The 21,472-nt window shown below is 45.3% G+C and overlaps 1 protein-coding gene across 2 annotated transcripts in view; it reads left to right on the top strand.

Moving 5' to 3' along the window:
- The window catches only part of STIM2 (stromal interaction molecule 2), a 119,054-nt gene that overhangs the window by 56,561 nt on the left and 41,021 nt on the right, over positions 1–21,472 (top strand). For both annotated transcript variants that reach the window (XM_083159176.1, XM_083159258.1), the window contains exon 3: positions 19,492–19,606. In XM_083159176.1, the coding sequence (XP_083015302.1) occupies positions 19,492–19,606 (115 nt within the window). The remainder of the gene's footprint in view (positions 1–19,491; positions 19,607–21,472) is intronic.

The following is a 21,472-nucleotide window of genomic DNA, read 5'->3' as shown; positions in this document are numbered from 1 at the left end:
ACGCCTCTGCTGTAGGTGCGGTTTGTTCATTGATCAGTTCTATTGGAGCCGCGGGTCACATTTTTACCTATGCAAATACAAGGCATAACAAAGTACACCTGTTCAGATGCTACATGTATGCAAACCTAACAGCGGCTGCATACATTTCTCTGGAGGCTTCAAAGCTATCAGATTTACCTTTGCATGCCGATGGCGTTAGCTGCTGTAGCCTATGGGCTGCATTTTGCAAAACGGTTCCTCCAGAATCCTCCCCGACAATGGCCGCACTCATCGGAAATTTTACATGGAGACGCACTCCATTCACTCCCTCCCCCGCAGTACATTACAACAATGTATAATCTCTTATTGCTGAATATTGGTGATAAATTATATTGATTTTCCCCTAAAGAATGCAAATGTTCCTATACAATGTGTTATCTAGAGCACAGGTTCTTAACTTGGTTCTCAGGACCCCACTCAATTCATGTTTTCCAGGTCACATGTGGATTTTTGAAATGTAACAGTTGATGACCCAATAAACATGCACTGGGTGGGGTCCTTGAGGACAGAGTTTGAGAACCACTAATTTTAGGATGGGTGTGGATCGTATTGTCGACCCGACTTAGGTTGACAGTCATTAGGTCGACACCGTTGGGTCAGCAGGCAACTAGGTCGACGGGTGTCTAGGTCGACATGTTTTTTTTACCCGAAAGTCGACCTGGACACAGTTGGAAGTCAACCGCAGCCGCTCGCTTCACTTTGCTCGCGATGCTTTGGGCACTATTTTATTCTCCCACCACGCCCTAGTGGATGGTAGGGCATGAAATACCGCGTCGGCACATGTTGGCACAAAAAAAACAGTGAAAAAACCCATGTTGACCTGTCGACCTTGTCCCATGTCGACCTTGTCCCATGTCGACCTTGTCCCATGTCGACCTTGTCCCATGTCGACCTTGTCCCATGTCGACCTTGTCCCATGTCGACCTTGTCCCATGTCGACCTTCATCCATGTCGACTTAGAACCCTGTTGACCTTGTTGCCTGTCGACCGAAGTCTGATCGACAATACGACCGTATTAGGATATTGTGCAAATCTGAAGTACACTCATTAAATGTAATGCAGCCCATACACGGTCCGTTTTTGCCGGCTCCGTTTAGTACTATGCGATGCGCGCTCCCGCGCATCACATAGTACGGTACAAAAATTATATGCTGCACATACTTTTTGTACTAGGTACACATCGCATCGGATCACAGTGCATGCACTAGGGATGCGATCCGATGCGATTCCTGCTAATTAAGTGCCGAACGGATCCGTTAAACGGACCGTGTATGGGCACCTTAAATCTCATTATACTGTACATCATGTACAACTTTAGTGTTATGAGTAATCTCTGCCAGTAAGAATGCTGCTCTGATTCATCCACTTTAAGTCAGATGAGTCTTGCTAATGGTCGGCAGGATTTCTGACATTCTCTAGACTAATAAGGTAGATAATGGTAATGGGCAGTGCTTGTATCACTTTCTGCAAATGCTCATTCTATGTCCGAGAATGCAGTGCTCATATGGAGACTTCTGTTCCTCTGTTGAAATGCTTTTAAGCCTGCGGGCTGTTCGCATGTGTTGCCAATTTGTCACACTTACCGCTGAATGTGTTGCCTATAAACGTAGGAGGAACAGGGAGTTTAATAATGAGGGTGGCACGTGATGATGGCCACCAGCCACGTATATGACAACGGATTCACGTAGTACCTTGTTCATTTGGAACTGTGAGTGCCTTCCTGTGTAAAAAAGCAATGTTCTCTGGTCATTCACATCTGCCTGCCAGTGTTCGAAGCCAACACGCATGAAATGCTGATGTGTGTCCTTTCATGCTCATGTAGTATCCATCAACTGCACAGGATGGCTTTAGGGCTCGTTCGCACATACAGTATGTACTGGGCCAATGCCTGAAAAGTGTTTTTTCTTCCTTGCATTTGCGCCGTTTCATTTAACAGCTGATAGGTGCGAGCAAACCCTAACACTGTATCCAGGAGCATGAAGTGTATCAGCCTGTGATAGGAGGACAGCTGTGTAACACCATTTCATAGAGGCATTTCCCATTAGTTTTGCATTTCCCTGCACTGGACATTGTCCCTCTGGCTGTAGAACCAGCGCGGCACGTTCTACAGCCAATGTTTCATACTCTGTATACTGGATGCTAAACTAAAGCTCTTTAATTTTTATATATATATATCTATCTCTATATATACATTTTTTTTTTTTTTAGTGACCATTGCAAATGTCACTCACAAAGGCTTCATTGAACCATGTTACAAATGCTTGACATTATAGCCGATATATAAGGCGCTTCTGCATGACCTTTTGAATGCATTTTGTGATATTAAACTATTATTTTGGTTTCCCTTTCATGCTTCCCAGCTAGCTACAAAGTAAGTTTTCATTGTGTGTATGTGTGCTGTTCATGTCCATGCTCACTTGTGTATTGTTCCACACTGCATAATACAAACTGTTTTATTGCTTAATCACTTCCAGGTCTCCTTAATGGCAGGATTGGGTACAGTTCACACCAAAAAAAAATTTCTGCACCAAATCCTACTGGGTATCCGAATTAAAAAAGCAAATGTAAATATTTTATAAAAAAAATAATAAAGTATTTTCAAACTTCATAGTTGCCTGCCTTGGAGGTCAGTGTGTTAGTCCAATATAGGGTAAATCGATTTTTAAGCTTAGAAAATGGCTCTTTCCAGTTAGCTCCAGATCAGCGGCTTGGCCTGTATGCCTCATCTACCTCCGGACCTTTTTAGAAATTGTACGGCTTCAAAGTTAAACACTCAACTCATCCCCTATGCCATGAATTGGATCGACCCTCTGGTGTCTGTATAATGGCATTTTCTAAACTTAATTTTATACGTCAACAGAGGTCTTAGTTACTATTAAATATCCGGCTTCTAAAGCTAAAGTTTGCATTTGATGTTTAAACCGCTTGGCTGCAGATAATATATAAGAAACATGAGAAACCACACTTGTCCCTTTTAATAAACTTAGTGGGATTCCCTCCTTCAGGATGCTGGCATCTGTGTTCTTACCGCCGGCATCCCATCTGCCAGTCATCCGTATGTATTCCTCTAGGTGTAATTGTCATACTTTTGGTCAGGTTCAGATGTGTCAACTATTGCCGCAGTCACGCCAAACGTCTCATACTCTACCGCAGGGGTCCTCAAACTATTTTGTTCTGGGACCACATCAGACAAATAAAAATAATTACAGAACCCCCCCAGCAAGTTACTGCAGAAGGCCATCACATCGCATATGTAGGCAGCAGACAGCACATGCATGGCAGCATTGTGGAGGCACAACAAGATGGGAGGAGTCTAATATAACAGACCATTCAACAGACTTTTAAGACTCCTTGAACCACTGACTGAGATTAGAAAAGCCATCAGCCTGATGGTCAGCAACATGGAGTCTTGACCCCAACATGGAATCGAGACCCACTTTGGGGTCAGGACCCACAGTTTGAAAACCACTGCTCTATGGCTTGGCTTGTGTAAAGTGCACAAATCTGCTTTAAAGGGGCAAATATTTCCAACAAGTGGAAATATCGACTGTTTTCGCATAGAATAGGTCGAAACAACATTTGACTTAATATTTTTCCTGTTTTTTGACTGTCGGAAACATTCCAAAGTTGTAAAAGACGTCTAATTCGTCCCTTTTTTGCAACAAAGCAGATTTAACTTTTAACAAAGTTGAATTTGCAGTGATGAGTTCAGGATGTTTTCGGTACTGGTCAATATTTTCGACTTTTGGAAGTATTTGGCGGAGTTGAATATCTGTTTCACAGAACTGAGAACTTGCATGTGACAGTCTGAAAATGTATTTGAAATGATACCATGAAGCTTTTTTTGTTTTTGCACACCATTTCAGGTGTGCTTCCTATACCGATCTAGACTCGCATACAGATATACACTTGTTCCATATCTGTTTTATTAGTGCAGTCTCTTAAGGAGATTTTGTGTCCTTTCGGTTAAGACGAGAGAAAAGGAAGTGATGCTTGGCTGAAGCGGACTCGCGCGGGACTTGGCGGCTCTCTCCTCCCAGGCTTCTCGCGCTGCATAGCATAAAGGCTTGGTGATTGAGGACTCGTATGTATGAGAAAATTCACGTACCTTTTTTCTGGGTGTGTTATAGCTTGCAGACCATGTCTAGGTCAACATGCAAAAGGTCGACACCAAAAGTTTGACATGTGAAAAGTCGGCATGTGTTTTTTACGTTCATTTGATATTCTGTGGACCAAAAATTAGTGTACCACTTCGCTCGCCATGCTTTGGGTCAGTTTACCATTCCCAATAGGGAAGCCAATCCCGGAGCATTTTTTCAATCCCGGATTTCGGGATTGAAAAATGCCCATTCCCGGGATTGGCTTCCATAATTAAAAAACGCACCCCGGCCGTCCCGCATATTTACTTACATGTGGGGTGGGGTGCGGTGCGGCCGGGTGTGTGGGTGGGCAGCCGGCCAGGTGTCTGTGGAGCCGGGTGGGATGGCGGGCATCAGGGGAGCCGGCGGGTGGATGGGCGGGAAGCCGGCGGGTGGATGGGCGGGGAGCCGGCCTGGAGGGTGGGTGGATGGGCGGGTAGCAGCTAGCGGGGCGAGCAGCGAGCCGGGGGTGGGGGGGCGGGCTTCTGGGGAGCCAGCCGGGTTGGTGGGCGGGGGCGAACACATGCTGCACAGAGCCACACTGGCTCTGTGCAGCTGCTTGGCCTGCGCAGCGTGACCTCTGTACTCGTCACGCTGCGCAGGGATGCACTGCCGGGGAAGGGAGAAGCCAGGCAGCGTCTGAGCACACGCTCAGACGCTGGCCGGCATTAGACTGCGCATGTGCAGTCTAATCCCGAAATCCCGGGATTGGAAACTCCAATCCCGGGATTGAAATCCCGGCGTTTTAGGGGCCAAATCCCGGGATCCCGCCGATCCCGATCCCGGGATTGGCCACCCTAATTCCCAATCGAGGTCTAGGTGAACGGTAAATAAAATAAAAATAAAAAAAGGTTAACAACTCATGTCTATCTATTGACTGGTAACACTCTGCCTAAGGCAAATTTGATCTAAAAACATAGCTGGGTACACACTACGCTTTGTGTGTGTGTACCCAGCGACATCACAGCAGGAGGAGACTGCATCATCAAGTGCAAACACACTTGCCGATGTTGGCAGTTACAGAGCGCGGGCAGTGCTGCATTACGCAGCATGGCCTTCTGTGTGCTATGTCCTCTGTTATTTTGCATGAGGTTGTTGCTGACTAAGCTCTCATGGCCAGCGACCTAGTACCTACACACTAGACGATATGAAGGTTTTATTGTTCTGACCCGTTGGAATTGGCAAAATCCTTCATATTATTGTCTAGTGTGTACCCAGCTTTTGGGGATGGTGTGCAGGAAGTAGTCAGCAGGGCACCACCGTTATTCGATAACTGCACTACAGGTATAACATTTCTTTCTAGTCAAATGCCATCAATGTTAATTCATCCGAGGTTGATATAGAAATTCTATCTGTTTTCTATTGACCTGCGCTCTATTGCAGCATAAAAATGCCATCACCAGTGTTTCTGAGTAAATGGTGTTTATTTTTTTATTTTCCACAGAAATTAACATTGCAGTAATGTCTATAAATAGCATTTCTTGTTAGACGACTGCTTATATTTAGTTCCGTTTTTTTTTTTTTTTTTTTTTTTATTAAATTTGAATGCCCTATGTTAATTCAGTATAATATCAGCTACTGGGAACTTTTGCACTGTACATTCACAGAATACCGTAGGAGGATGTTTCCGCGTGCAGCTGGAACGTAGTAGATGAAGATGTGATACAGAGACAAACCCGCACATGTCAGATGGCTTCCTGTTTTTACTGCAGAGCCAGCACTTTCATCTCACATACTTCGTTTTGCATAAGTGCTATTGATTTTTATGTGGCTGGTAATGATTCAAAAATGGGCATCAGTATTACCTTGTTTGCAGTATTGCGTGTTTATTACTTTTAATGGGGTTTTCATTCAGTACGCCAATTCAAGAAGGGTTTATTGACTTCTGTAGTCCTAGGAGCTGTAATCGTACAGCTAAACAACTTGATGCACAAATAGATGGCTCTGGTTTTTTTATACAGTATTCAATCATGGGGGGATTAAGACAGCTAGAAATAACTTAGAAATAACAAATTCAGCTGCCAATTCCAGGTAAAATTGGGCAAGTCTTGCAATATATTTATAATTTTTTTATAAATTATGATTCGGTTCCCATTTAATTAAACTGCTTTACAAATATTTTCCATTCTTAATTTAGATGGCAATCATTGTTTTGACCCAGTGCTCATTACGTGGCTGAACTCAACCATAATGAGCGCGATCACTGCAATATCCGCCATCCATTGGATATTGCTACGTGATTTTCCATCTCTTAAAGAGAGGACATTGGCGGTGATAACAAAAGATTACATCTACTGGAACCCTACTGTTTGGACATGCACTTTTTGAGGATTAAGTTTTTGTTACATTGTATACTATTTATTTACTATTTATTTATTCTGCATTATGTCCTCCCTGATATATTTTATTGGTGTTTTATGTAATTATTTTTTTCATTCATGCCAATGGTGGTCACTGGGACAGTGGGGTGTGGGTGGAGCTTCAGCTACAGGCACCAAGTAGAATAGAGTTCTTCAAGTGCAGCCCAGGCTCCTCCTCCTCCACGCCCCTACAGGCTTCAGTTGTTTCTTGGTGCCTCAAGGCACAGGTACCATGGGACAGGGCTCCGTGCCCTGTCTGATATCTTCATTTTTATTTTTTTATTTTTTTCTATTTTTACACGGAGACAGCGTTACGCTGCTCCCCTGTGGCTGGCAGCAGCGCGCTGACTTCCATAGCCAGACCCGCCGCTCTCCTCATGACACGGAGGACGCCGCGCTCCACCACAGGTAAGCGGGCCCTCCATGTGAGGTGACGCGCACACCTTTTAAGTGCGCACCGCTAGCGGTCGAGTCACCGGGCGGGGTGCAGCCCGGGTGACCCTGGCAGTGGCACCCAGTCCTTTCTGCGCGGCCACTAGACCACCAGGGAGCCGTACTGTGGAGCGCCATTTTTGTTAATGGCGCAGGGCACTGATGGTTCCAGGGGAGGCGGGACCTTGATCCACAGCTCCCCGCCTCCACGCTCAGAGCGGCATAACGCTGTTTTCCCGCCTGAGCTTAGCTTCCCCACGCCCCAGCAGCGTACTGAAGACGCCATTACGCGGGACTACACGGTGGGAGAAGTGCACCAGAATCCCTGCTCCTCTACACGCTACAGGAACAGGTTTTTCAGCAGCCCTCTGTACCTCAGTATTTAGCTGAGAGTCAGAGAGTATAGTGTCTTTTCTACTGTCATCCATCTGTATACCTTTATAGTTTCAGAGGGTGTTACTGTCCACTGTATTATTGTTACTCAGTGCACACAGGGCCTGTCTGTGTTAACATGTCACAGAAAAACCCCAAAGCAAAGCCAGCTAGGGATACACCTAAACTGCATGCTTATACATGCGCTAACTGTAAGGAGAATTATTCCTCCATACAGGAGCAAGCTGGTTTGTGTGAACGCTGTTCTGCACAGGACTCCCTGGGGGGCCCCTCAGTCCCAACACATGGGGAACCCAGTTGGGCTTCCACTCTCTCAGCAGCCATGAAGGAGTTAGCAACTCAGTTAGCTGCAAACAGAGAGTCTGCTGCGCAGCCATTGCCAGCTCAGCCTGCTGTTGCTGCATCAGAGCCATCCTGGGTACAGGGTTTATCCTCCTCTGTTCAGGATTTAGTCCAAGTGTCTGCTTCTCTGCAGTCTGCATTGAGGGCTCCACCTAAACGCAAAGCACAGGCCCCTTTAGCTTCTAATCAATCAGATGCTGGGGATGACTTGGACGACCAGGTGGGGGTCGACACAGACGATGATCCTGACATAGATGATGTCGACATAGATGAACCTGACAAGGAGGAAAGGATGACCCAGTCCAGAGTAGACTCCTTAGTTAAGGCTGTTAGGATGTCTCTCAATATTCAGGACACCCAGGCCACAACACCTGACACACTTCTTTTTAAAAAGAAAAAGAAGGAGTTGGCTCTTTTTCCCTCAAATTCAGACTTAAATGAGGTTTTATCTGAAGCGTGGCAACACCCTAACAAAAAGTTTTTAGTGTCCAAACGCTTGATTTCCTTCTTTCCGTTCGCGCCAGCGGACCGTAAGAAATGGGAGGAGCCTCCACAGGTTGATGCTCACGTGGCCCGCCTAGTTAAGGCTACTACCCTTCCCATTCCTACAGTGGCCTCTCTCAAAGATCCTACTGATAGGAAGATTGAGCACTGCCTAAAGTCTGTGTTTTCCAATGCTGGCGTGTCAGCAAGACCGGCTATGGCTTCAGCCTGGGTGGCAAAGGCGATTGCAGCTTGGGCTGACTCCCTACAGGAGCAGATATCCTCAGGTACACGTCGCTCTGAATTGTTATCAACGGTGGACCTCATTAGGGAAGGGGCCACATACCTGGAAGAGGCAGCGATAGATGCAGCGGCCCTCTCCTCAAAAATTTCTGCCTCTTCAATTGCTGCCCGACGTGCACTGTGGCTGCGCACTTGGAACGCAGATTCTGATTCCAAAAAGGCATTAGAGGCCCTTCCATTTTCAGGGGAGGTACTGTTCGGCTCTGAGCTGGATAAGATTGTAGCCACCATTGCAACGTCCAAGACAGCTTTTCTGCCTTCGGCACCAGCTAGGCCTAGATCTCAGTCCTTTCGGACCTTCCGTCCACAGGGGAGACCCAGGGGTCAGCCTTCATCAAGGGCGCAGCCCGCCGCAAGGCGTCCATCCGCTCCCAAGACCAAACAGTCCTGGGCGGGTCTCCGTCAGGCCCCAAAACAGGCCGACAAGCCCTCAGCATGAGGATCAGGCGGCCCACCAACCACATCAGGTGGGCGGTCGCCTGTTGTCATTTGCCGGGGTTTGGCAGGCCACTACCACCGACAGGTGGGTAAACACCATAGTGACCCAGGGTTACTCCCTCTCCTTTCAGGGGCGTCCGCCATCTCGGTTTTTCACAACAAGCATGCCCCGGGAGAAGGACAGAGCGGCTGCTCTGACCAGCTCCATTCACTCCCTGCTGGCAGCAGGGGTCATAGTGCCTGTCCCGCTTTCTCAGCGAGGAGCAGGTTTCTACTCAAGCCTGTTCCTGGTGACAAAGCCGGACGGGTCGTTCCGGCCCATCCTCAACTTGAAAGGCCTGAACAAACACCTCTGCATTCCCAAGTTCAGGATGGAGTCCCTCAGGTCTATCCTGCAAGCTCTGGAGCCGGGGGACTTCATGGCATCCCTGGACATCCAGGATGCCTACCTCCATGTGCCAATTCGGACGGACAGCCAGTGCTACCTCAGGTTTGCGGTCAAGAGCAACCACTACCAGTTTATAGCCCTCCCCTTCGGGCTGTCAACCGCGCCACGAATCTTTACAAAGATTATGGCCACCATGGCAGCGGCCCTGAGGGCCCAGGGCGTTCGTCTACTACCATATCTGGACGACCTCTTGATACTAGCTCAATCCGCACAGACACTCCAGGGGCATCTGGAGCTAACGGTTTCCCTCCTGCAGACCCACGGCTGGCTCATAAATTGGAAAAAGTCCTCAACAACCCCATCACAGCGGATGGTGCATCTCGGAGCCGTGATAGACACCAAAACCCTCAGGGTTTACCTGCCGGAGGACAAGTGGATACTTCTCAGAGACCTCATCAAGCTCTTCCTGAAGCAGCACAGAGTCTCGGTGCACTTGTGCATGAAAGTCCTAGGCAAGATGGTCTCTTGTTACGACATGGCGGAATTTGCGCAGTTCCATTCCAGGCCACTGCAGAGGGAAATGCTGCGTCACTGGAACCGTTCCCAACCAGGCCTAAAGTCACAGACCTTTGTCCTGTCCAGGCAGACGCGTCTGTCGCTCTCATGGTGGCTCAGTCCTCTAAACCTTCAAAAAGGGCGCCAGTTTATCATTCCTCAGTGGGTGATGTTAACGACGGACGCCAGCCTCCGAGGGTGGGGAGCTGTTCTGGCAGAACACTCCTTCCAAGGCCGTTGGTCAAGGGAGGAGGCGCTGCTCCCAATAAACATACTGGAGCTAAGAGCCATCCTGCTAGCCCTCAAGTCGGCAGGCCCTCTGATTCACTCCAAACCGGTGAAAATACAATCGGACAATGCCACTGCGGTGGCATACGTCAACCACCAGGGGGGGACCAGGAGCCTAGCTGCCATGAGGGAGGTAACATCCATTCTGCAGTGGGCAGAACATCACCTGTTAGCTTTGTCAGCGGTACACATCCCAGGGGTTCAGAACTGGGAGGCCGACTTTCTGAGCCGCCAGGAGGTACAGTCAGGCGAATGGGGGCTCCACGAGGACGTGTTCCAGGAACTAGTCAACAAATGGGGTCTCCCGCAAATAGACCTAATGGCCTCAAGCGTCAACAAAAAGTTACCCCGCTACGGGGCTCGCTCAAGGGACCCACAGGCATATCTGGTGGACGCCCTGTCGGCTCCATGGCCATTCTCCCTGGTCTACATCTTTCCCCCAGTAGCACTGCTTCCAAGAGTCCTCAGGCGCCTCAAACAAGAAGGGACCACAGCAATCCTTCTAGCCCCAGACTGGCCCCGCAGAGCCTGGTACTCGGACCTTCGGGAGATGTCTCTGCAGCCACCTTGGAGGCTGCCAGCTCGTCCGGACTTGCTAGTACAAGGACCATGCCTTCATCCGAATCTAGGCAGGCTAGCTTTGACGGCGTGGCTCTTGAAACGGAAGTTTTAAGAGAGAAAGGTTTTTCTTTACCGGTCATAAAAACCATGATAGCAGCAAGGAAACCGGCTTCTTCCCGGATCTACTATAGAATCTGGAATGCCTTTTTCGCCTGGTGTGCAAAGAAAAACCTTCCGCCTAGGGAGTTTCGTCTTTCCAGGATCCTGGCCTTCTTGCAGGCGGGCCTGGATTTGGGCCTTAGGTTGTCCTCCTTAAAGGTCCAAGTTTCCGCTCTCTCTATTTTGTTTCAGCGGAAATTAGCAAAGAGGATGGCTATACAGACCTTTCTACAAGGCGTCCTTCACATACAACCTCCCTTTGTGCCCCCAATCCAGCCTTGGGACCTCACAGTGGTACTCTCAGCACTGCAAAAACCACCGTTTGAGCCCCTAGAATCTGCAGAGCTCAGGTGGCTAACATGGAAAACGGTGTTCCTACTGGCTATTTCTTCAGCCAGAAGAGTTTCCGACCTGTCAGCATTATCCAGTGCATCTCCGTATCTGGTGTTCCACCCGGACAGGGCAGTCTTAAGAACTAAAAAGGAGTTCCTGCCCAAAGTTATTTCCAGTTTTCACATAAACCAGGATATTGTTGTCCCTGCCTTCTCCCAGTTGGAGGACTCCCCAGAGTTACGCTCTTTGGATGTTACAAGAGCTTTAAAAGTTTACGTTAATAGGACTCAATCCTTACGCAAGACAGAGGCCCTGTTCGTGCTCTATGATGCAAACAAGAGAGGTTGGCCGGCAACGAAGCAGACATTGGCTCGATGGTTGCGGCTAACTATAAAACAGACTTGTGTATCTTCTAATAAGCCAGTTCCATCCTCTGTCAGAGCCCACTCCACGCGTTCGGTAGCAGCCTCTTGGGCGGCTCATCAGGGAGCCTCAGCAGAACAGTTGTGTCGCGCGGCCACTTGGTCCTCTCCACACACCTTTTTAAAATTTTACCATTTTGACACGTTCGCCAGGGCAGATTCTGCTTTTGGGCAACGCGTCATCAGTGCAGCTCAGGTGCGTTCCCTCCCGTAAAAGGGACAGCTTTGGGACGTCCCACTGTCCCAGTGACCACCATTGGCATGAATGAAAAAAGGGGATTTTGGTCCTACCTGTAAAATCCTTTTTTCTGAATCCATGGTGGACACTGGGCGCCCGCCCTCGCACACTGATCTACAGTAATGGGGGTCGGCTTACACCTTCCTGAAACTTATTCTTCCTTTGGGTTGCTGGTTTCTTTCCTATTTCTCTTCCTTTTCCTGTACCTTGCGGGTAAGCTGTTGAACAAACTGAAGCCTGTAGGGGCGTGGAGGAGGAGGAGCCTGGGCTGCACTTGAAGAACTCTATTCTACTTGGTGCCTGTAGCTGAAGCTCCACCCACACCCCACTGTCCCAGTGTCCACCATGGATTCAGAAAAAAGGATTTTACAGGTAGGACCAAAATCCCCTTATATCCTATAACCGATCATTAAATCGCTAAATATATGCACTCCCAGTATTCTTTTCTAGACCATTTAGGATCCGTTTCCTACCACTAGGTGAGCAGCATATAACTGTACAGATGTTAAAAAGATGCACCTGGTTATTTGTGTGAAGAGAGATTTGCATCAGCATATAAAGCCCCGTACACACGGGGGAGATATATTGCTCAGCCATATATTGCTAGCAATATATTTCTCAGTTTCTCCTTTTCATCAGTGACCAGAGATGGTCGCTGATGAAAGGGAACCTCTGCCAGCGGTGCCGCAGAGGTAATCAGCTGGTCGCAGGAGCAAGCTCCTGCGATTAGAACGGGGCTGAAAACGGGAGCACGCACCCGGTGATTTATCGCCGAGGCACACTCCCATTACTGGCAATATGGTCGCCTGCGACCATATTTCTAGCGATTTCAGCCCCTATTGCCCCCGTGTGTACACAGCTTAACTGATTCTCAGCTAGAGAGTATGTATGAAAGTGAGAATAGAAGTCCAAAAACATACTTTAGTGAAAGTTGGGGCGGAGTGAAATAATGAAAAGAAAAAGAGAAATGAGATCTTCCAGGAGTGGGGCACACAGGCCAAGTTAATGATTTGCAGGAGGAAAGTGGAGTTGGAAACGGCAGAGAGGTCCAAGAGAATGAACAGAGTAGTGGCCCTTGGATTTGACAACAAGAAGGTATTTTTCTGCTCATGGAGACTTGATGCAAGTTGGTTGGTAATTAGAGACACTACTGGGATCAAGGATGAATTTTTAAGAATGTGGCGGACAAGGCTATACCTAATGCGGAAGGCACAGTGCCTGATGAGAGGGGATGTTTTGAAGAGAAGTGATAGTGGCAAGGGGAGAGGTGGATGGGGGCAATGACTGGTTTTGGGCCGGATACTGAGGAGAAGCAAGTCAGAGTTGTTAAAATGGATGGGAAAAGGCTGGCCTGGAAAGAGGAAGGGATGATTAGGGTCTGGTGAGATGTGATATTACATGTGTATTGGGTGGCAAATCAATGGCAACATTTTACAAGAGGAGGCATGCAGAATAGGGAGTTGAAACTGGGCAAGTGAAGACAGGAGTTTGAGGACATAAGTTTTGCAATAAGACTGTTTAGAGAGGGAAAGGGCATCGCTGTGTGATTGCTAGAACAACCGAGTCTACAGTAGAAGTATGGTGGGAGCCATTTTTAGGGTTATGTGCATATTACCAGTTATTTATATAGCGCACACATTCCGCAGCGCATTATATAGTATAGTTGCCTATTCACATCAGTCCCTGGGTCAGTACAGTTTACATGGATCCCTTGTTTGTCCTGCATGCCATTCAGATGCTCCCTTGAGGCGGACCTCAGCCTATACAGCCAATAAGCCGCTTTTAAGCATAACCGGAGTCAGTGTTGTCATTACACCCTTATTCAGTTCAATCTTGGTAGTGATCAGGATCTGATTCACAGGGCGCTCAACCTGGGTTTTACACCAAGATCTGACCTGGGTAGACATGCAATAACCCCGGTTTTGTAGCAGTGGAAAAGGAGTACGAGTACAGTTTTCAATAATCTGTCCATGTCCATGCTTCGTACCCAATAAGGAACTCATTTTTAGTAGTTTTAATACAGGTTGAGTATCCCGTATCAGAGTATCCGTTATCCGAATTATTCCGAAAACCATACATTCCAGAAAGTGAAAAAAAAATATTTTTTTTGCTAAAAACCCACTGGGGACATTTGTAACAGCACTACTGGTGACATGATATGTAACTGCCATTATATATGTGCAAGAAAATGATTGCTTGGCATTCAAATTCAATATCTGAGTAGTACACAAATTTTGTTTCATGTTTTGAAACCTTGTTTTTTGAACAAATAAAATATATTTGTGTGTATTTTATGTGTTTATACAGCATACATGCAATATACTTCAAAATACATAATTGAAATATTAAAATATTCCGAAATACGGAATAATCTGTTATCCAAAATTCTCCTGGTCCCGAGCATTTTGGATACGGGATACTCAACCTGTACTATGAAAATGTTGGCATAAGTGTCAAACAATATCTGTATACTCATCATACATCGTGTAATTTACTAATTGTGGTATGCAAATGATGAAGAATTGGAACGTTACTGTCATTTTTCTAAATGATCATAGCAAGTGCATTCTTTCACCTATCATATTATCTAAAGTGTTCTTGATTTATCAATTCATGTTTATTCCAGAATTAGATTCTAAAAGGTAAATCACACATTTACAGGGGTTGACACTAAATATAGAAAATAGTAGGGTCTGTACCAGACTTTGGGGCTGGGGGTTGGGATTTAATAGAAATAATAGAATCTAAGGTTTTGGGGTATTTTTTGGGTCCAGGATTTTAAGCAGTGTTGCTGTATTTCAAACGACCATGCTCTTCGGCTGGTTCAGCCTTATAACTGATGGTCTCTTTAAAGTTATTGTCTCTTTAAATGTATATAGTATCAGAACCTATTACATATCCCCTTTGACCTACATAATACAATATCTTGTTCACTAAGTGGCAGGTATTCAATGTGGCCGGCGAGGGGGTTAAACAGCGAGGATTGCAGAAAACCAGCGATCCTCGCTGTTTAACCCCCGCGCAGCCCGCTCGCTCTATTCAATGTTCTGGGAAAATCCTCGCCGTCACAGGACGGCGAGAATTCCCCAAAACAGCGAGACCCGCGGCTAATGCAGAAAACTCGCTGTATTTAGCCGCGAGTCTCGCTGGTTCAGGAGCCGCATACGCCAATTCCCCCTCGCTCAAAAAATGGAGCGAGGGGGAATTGGCGTATGAGGGGGCTGCATTGAATACTGACAGGGTGAGTGGTGACAACGAGCAGGAAGCTCTGCTCGCTGTCGCCACTCACCCACAGCATTGAATACCCCCCAGTGTTTCAGGTGTACTTACAACGCCAGTGGACACCACTTGCTGTTTGCAAATTCACTTAAATGGGAGAAACAGGAGGTGTTTATTAAGGATGGCCGCCATCCAGTCATCCTTAATAAACCCTAGGAGACTGGATGCTTGCCACTTACTGTATTTGTATGTGCTGCTTAGGACTTTGTTTCAATTCATTTGTGTTCTATTGAATCCACTTTTATAATTTTATTAGCACCTCAATCACTTATAATTCAGAATTAAGAGACTGGCTGAATATAGCCTGTCTGGGTGTCAGAGACTAAATATGAGAAGTTAGGCATCCATTAACATTTAAATGTGCCATCAAAAAATAGGTATCCTATTTATACGCATTGACAGTCTAGTTCTATTAAAGGGGGCTTCTCCACCCAAAGCACATTCCACCTCCAAAACTAATGTTCATGTTTTAGTTTCATTTTTGTACTGTGGAGATACTGCATTGCGTAGCGTCTATATAGAATGTCGTATTGGGGGGATTATAAAAAAAAATATGGAAGCCCATTGTGGATGGGGAGTATATTCTGCTCTGGCTCAATCCAGTTAGGTGTGAGTCCGCAAGTGCGAGTGTCAAGGCTGTGGATTTAATAAAAACAAATGTGCCTTCCTTGAGAAACGACGATCCAATTAAAAATGTTAATTCTCGGTCAAGTTTTCTACAAAATACTAATTTTAACTTTAAAAAAAAAACATTTTTTTTTTTGTTGAAATAAATACTGTAAATACATTTGGGATAAATTACTGGAAAGTGGATTTTGGAGTAAATAGAGGACCTTTTTTTTACCCCCTAATTTGACACAATTATTTGCCGACTCGTGCCTAATTGGATTTATTTATTTTATTTATTTACAGTTTCTTATATAGCGCATACATATTACGCAGCGCTTTACAGAGTATAGTTGAACATTCACATCAGCCCTGCCCCAGTGGAGCTAAAGGTGCCCATACACGTACCGATTTCCCAGTACTTTTTGTGCTAAATCGCATCGCATTGCATGCGGTGTGCATGCAGTGCGATCAAAAGACAGTACAAAAAGTATGTGCTTTTTGTACTGTGCGATGAGATGCTGCGGTAGCGCGCAACTCATCGCATAGCATCGCACCGGGAAAATCGGTGCGTGTTTGGGCACCTTTACAATCTTTGTACCACATGTACACGCGCACACAGACATTCTAGGGTTAATCATGTTTGTTGGAAGCCAATTGACCTACCAGTATATTTTTGGATTGTGGGAGGAAACGGGAGTACCCGGAGTAAACCCACGCAAGTACGGGGATAATATACAAACTCCGCACAGTTAGGACCATGGTGGGTATTGAAGCGCTGTGAGGCAGTAATGCTAACCATTACACCATCCGTGATGCCCATTGATCCGATTGATCCCATTAAATTTGCTTTTGTGACATTGCCAAATATGTGAACAAAATGAAGGCTTTGTGCATGGAATACATACTGTTTGAGTTGTCATGTGAAAAGAATACTAGCAGATTTTATAGTTATTCATTTTGTAATTAAATGCTTGGCAAAGTTTTTTTGTGAATTCTTTGAGCGCCAAGTGACTTTGTCAAAATAGGTGCGACAATTGCCAAGCAAACCTGTGTGTTCATTATAATGACCTGTAATGTTTACCTTATATGGGAAATATAATCTTTTTTTACACAACATTTTTTTATTTGAATTTATATAACAACTATGAGCGACGCTGCCATTTTAGCAGATATTTTGTCAGACATGTGGGTTAATCATCTCAAATTTGACCATGGATGTTTTTAAAAGCCCATCAAATTGGCCCAAATCTACTATACAACACACTTGCCTCCCTAAACGGCACCAGTCTTTGAGAAGTAAAGTTATTTTGTGGGCTGAGCTGCTATTATGGTTAAACTATGTAGCCTCCGTATATAAACTATACCTCCCAAATTCCGACAGTTCCAGTTTTTGGGACTTCCCCACTCCTGGGCGGCAGTGCTCCGCAGTGGGGGGCAATTTGGTGTCCCCCACCTGCATGCTGCTGCTCCGCCCAGGGCAGATCAGTGGGGAATAGACACTGTGGGCATGCCCACATCATCTATTCCATGAATCAGAGGGGCTGGTGGCATGGCCAGCAGCTTACACAGGGCTGGCCATGGCCCCCATGGTGATGAAAAATGGGGGTGTTTTCTGCAAATCGTGTATATAGTATATGCTGATAAAACTGCAGTTTATGCTAAACTATTGTATTTCCTTTTGCTGTATTGTATAGTGTAATAGTCCCGTATATTGTATTAGGGACCACTCAAAACCACGGTCTAGGCAAATTTTAAAGGTCCAGTTAAAAGTAATGATTACTAGTTGTGGGTGAGTACACAGTACTCCCAACCTGGCATTTGAGCGGCAATATGAATGATGTGAGATGGGGTACCATTGCCATGACACTTAAAGAACACCCTTTGTCCCAAATTGATCCCCCTTCTACAGTTAAGCTTCTTTACGCCTGTTAGGGACAATGGAACATTAATCGCTGGTGATAAAAACACTCCTTCAGTAAATGTTTTTTTTTTCCCTATATGCACCCTAAACTGGAGTTCTGCTCTACCATGTATTGAGAAATATGCAGCAGGCGAGGTGCATCCTCCTGCACAATGAACTAGTACCCGGTTTGTGGTATGTGTGGTGCAGTGGTGAGAAATCCCAACCGATGGGCTATTCTACCCTGTGGGTGGTCCGTGGCCCCCATAGAGAGAGAATAGAACCTGTGGTGAGTGCAGCATGCCAAACCACTGAGCCTGCAGCGAGCCTGGAAACTACTTCGGAGCAGTCAGCCCCCTGTCCGAGTTCCGGCAGTTGGAATTCCGACGTCAGACCGATTACTGTCGCATTCCCAACTGCCTGAGCTTCGTACCAAACCCGGTCTATAGGTTTATACAGGTAATCTATCCCCAAGAGACCTCTTCTATGGCTACCACACTTCTATGGCTACCACACACTCTACACGTGTGTGCCTGTGTCTGAGGGGGTATATATGCGTGTGTGCCTGTGTCTGAGGGGGTATATATGTGTGTACCTGTGTCTTAGGGGCCAGGAGATATATATTTCTGTATGTATACATAAAACATTTTTCATCCTGGCTTTTGTTCCTCCTTTTTAAAGAATTTATCAGTGTGTGAAATCAAAAGTAATGTCAGCCATGCCTCTCCTCAGATGTTTACAGAACAGACTAAAATGCACAGGCCTGTGAGGTGAATGTTATGGGAAAATGGACATAATTGTCTATATCTATATCATTTTCACTGTGTAAAAGAGCTCACCTTGAACCCATTGTTAAAAAGTAAAATAATAGAATTCTAATGTAACATGGTGTTCATCATTATAAAAGCAATTGGTTACAAGCGAGTCTTATCAGTCTTTTATTTATACATTGTGTATTTTATTTTTATTTTAAAACATACAAAAACTAAACAATACCTCTGGAAATAAACAAGTGGAATACACTTAAAAAAAACTTCCCAGTTTTTGAGTCCTGAATGATAAGTCTGCATCCTTCCTTTACTTCCTGAGTATTGGGGATTTCCCCAGGTTTAATGTTGGAAGGGATGGGACAATGTGAAGCCAGTAAAATACTGTAGCTTGCGCTAGCAATACTATAAACAGAATGTTTTAATCCCTTCTATACAATTGTTTACGTTCGTTTTGTAGGCATTTGTGTACCACACAAATCTCAAACTTGGTCCTCAGGACCCCACGCAGTGCATGTTTTGCAGGTCTCCTCACAGAATCACACGTGAAATAATTAACTCCACCTGTGCATCTTTTAAAAGTGTGTCAATAAACGAGTGCAGCTGTGCATCTACCGGGTGACCCAGAAAACGTGAACTGTGTGGGGTCCTGAGGACAGAGTTTGAGAACCCCTGGTGTCCCTAACTGCTGAGTTTTATCCAGTTGTCTACCAAAAAATTCAGATATACCTTTCTGTAAATGTATGTGTCAAATGTAGTGGTTTGTGCGAATAAGATTCAATTTTTATTGCTGTTGATTTACATAATGTTTTCTGCTAGAACGGTGATTTATTTCATGCACCAGTTGATCATCTGCTGCCCTACAAACATGGTTTCATTATGTGTTAATGTCCTGTTTTTATGTGTTTTTTTTTTTTTTTTTTTGTTTAACTTATTGATTTATGACCGTGGTATTGAAGTAGAGAAGTTTTTATGACTTGTGACTGTTTCAGCCGCTATTTTGGTGATTTGAGTTATGTTTTTACGCCTTGATCTAAAGAGAATGCTGTGCGTTGTTTTTCAGTTCCTGCGCGAAGACATGAACTACAAGGATGCTTCACACAAGCACAACCACCTGCACAGGGAAGACAAACACATCACAGTGGAGGATTTGTGGAAGACGTGGAAAGCATCTGAAGGTAAATTAGGAAGCACCTCCCTTTTGTGTGTGTGTGTGTGTGTGTGTGTGGCTATCCTAGTTTGTAGCCTTTTGACAGCTATTCATTTATAGTTAGACTGCAAACAAATGTTTTCTATTCATCTGCTTAAAGTATTCAATCTAAACATACATTTTTGCAAATTGGATCTTACTGTGACTTCTAGCACTTTCTCATAAGAGGCACTTTAAATTTGTTTTTAATTTTTGGCGTTCTTCAGCTGCCGATTTCCCTTGTGTAGTTAAGTTACGCTGGAAGTTTCTGTATAATACTAAGACAAACAGCCTTAAAAAACTGCTTCAGACAGTATATTAACAGATTTTGTTTAACCCGTTCCAGTGCCAATGTTGCTGTGCGCGATCCTGAAAATATCCGCTACAAATGCCAGCATCGCTCACAGCGACTGTTCTTTTACTATATTTATATACAAATACAGCCAAATCAATTCATTGAAGTTTAGTTAAATATAGCATCCAAAAACAAAAACAGTCGCTTTGAGCTGTGCTGCTATTTTTAATGGCTATTTTGAGGATTTCTCATTGCAATGTTGGCACTAAAAGGGTTAATAAAAAGAAAAAAGTTTGCTTGCCAATTGTCACAACTAGTTTGACAAATTCCCTTTGCAATCAAAGGGTTCAAAAAATACGTAATTGATGCTCTGCATTATTTATGACTAGAGACAGGATTATATGCATTTGCATATTTGCATATATTGCCCATTCTCACTGGTTATTGCATATTTTACCTAAAATCTAGTGATGGTGCATGTTTTAGGCCCAGCCCTCTTCCCACCCGCGAGTCACAGCACTGCTTTGCCCTGCTGCTGCTGGCCAGGTAGTGGTAGAGTGTGCAGGCTGGGGCAATATGTGTGCAGTGTGGGGAACCTTGGGTGTACGCTATGTCTGACACTGCTCTAGGCTGCCAATCCATGTTTATAAAAGTCAGTCCGGGCGGATGCCATTAGGAAGCTCCTGAACCTTTGCCTGCCCATAGCCTGAGACTTTACACCAAGAGACAGACTTCTGCAGCAGAGGAGGCGGGCGGAAGGGTTGTGACATCACGCGGCGTGGAGAAAATGCTGTGTCACAGTGAGTATGCGGCGCATGGAGGAAGCCTTCCACTGCGCCGCCTTCACATGCTATGCTGACATTTTATCCATAGGCGCTGGAGATGAGGGTCCGTGCAGTTGATGCAAGAAGAGCTTTGGACGCTGTAGTATGCTGTAGCAGCCAGCACACTGACATCAGATGCTGTAGGCCTATTTTTGAGGTTTATTTGCAACTAACTGTATGCTGATTTTTAAATAAGTTAAAAATTACTTTTTTTGTTATTTAATGTAGCATATTTTAACACTTTTCATGCATATTTTAAGTATTTTTCATGCATATGTGCATGCATATTTCAAGCTTTTTTTGTTGCATATAATCCTGTCTCTATTTATGACTAAGCCCCTTAAGGGCTCGCCACGCTGGACCCCCACAAGGGAGAATAGCCCCTGCTAGTTGGGATCCCCCCTGTCGGAGCATCGGCAGTCGGGATCCCGACTGTTGAGATCCCCACTGTTGGAGCGTCATCCGGCACCCTTTATGACTGTTGCGTTGTGCGCATAATTTTTAATGTTATATCAGCTTGTTTTGTGTAGTTTCCAATTCATCCTTTTCAGGTGCCTTCATAAGTGAGACCTTTCTATAGATGCCTGTTACCAGCCTACAGTACCCATCACACCTTTGTTTCCAATAGTTTAAACCCATAAATCGTATAGAAGACAAACCACAGTCTCGCCTTTTATTTTCTCTTATTTTTCCCAATCCCTGAAATCATATACTGTCTAAAATTGTTATACGTATC

This window comes from Crinia signifera, chromosome 1 (genome assembly GCF_055691185.1).
Source record: "Crinia signifera chromosome 1, ASM5569118v1, whole genome shotgun sequence".
Lineage (NCBI taxonomy): Eukaryota > Metazoa > Chordata > Amphibia > Anura > Myobatrachidae > Crinia > Crinia signifera.
Note: the sequence above shows the minus strand (reverse complement) of the source record. Positions and strands in the feature narration are given on the sequence as shown.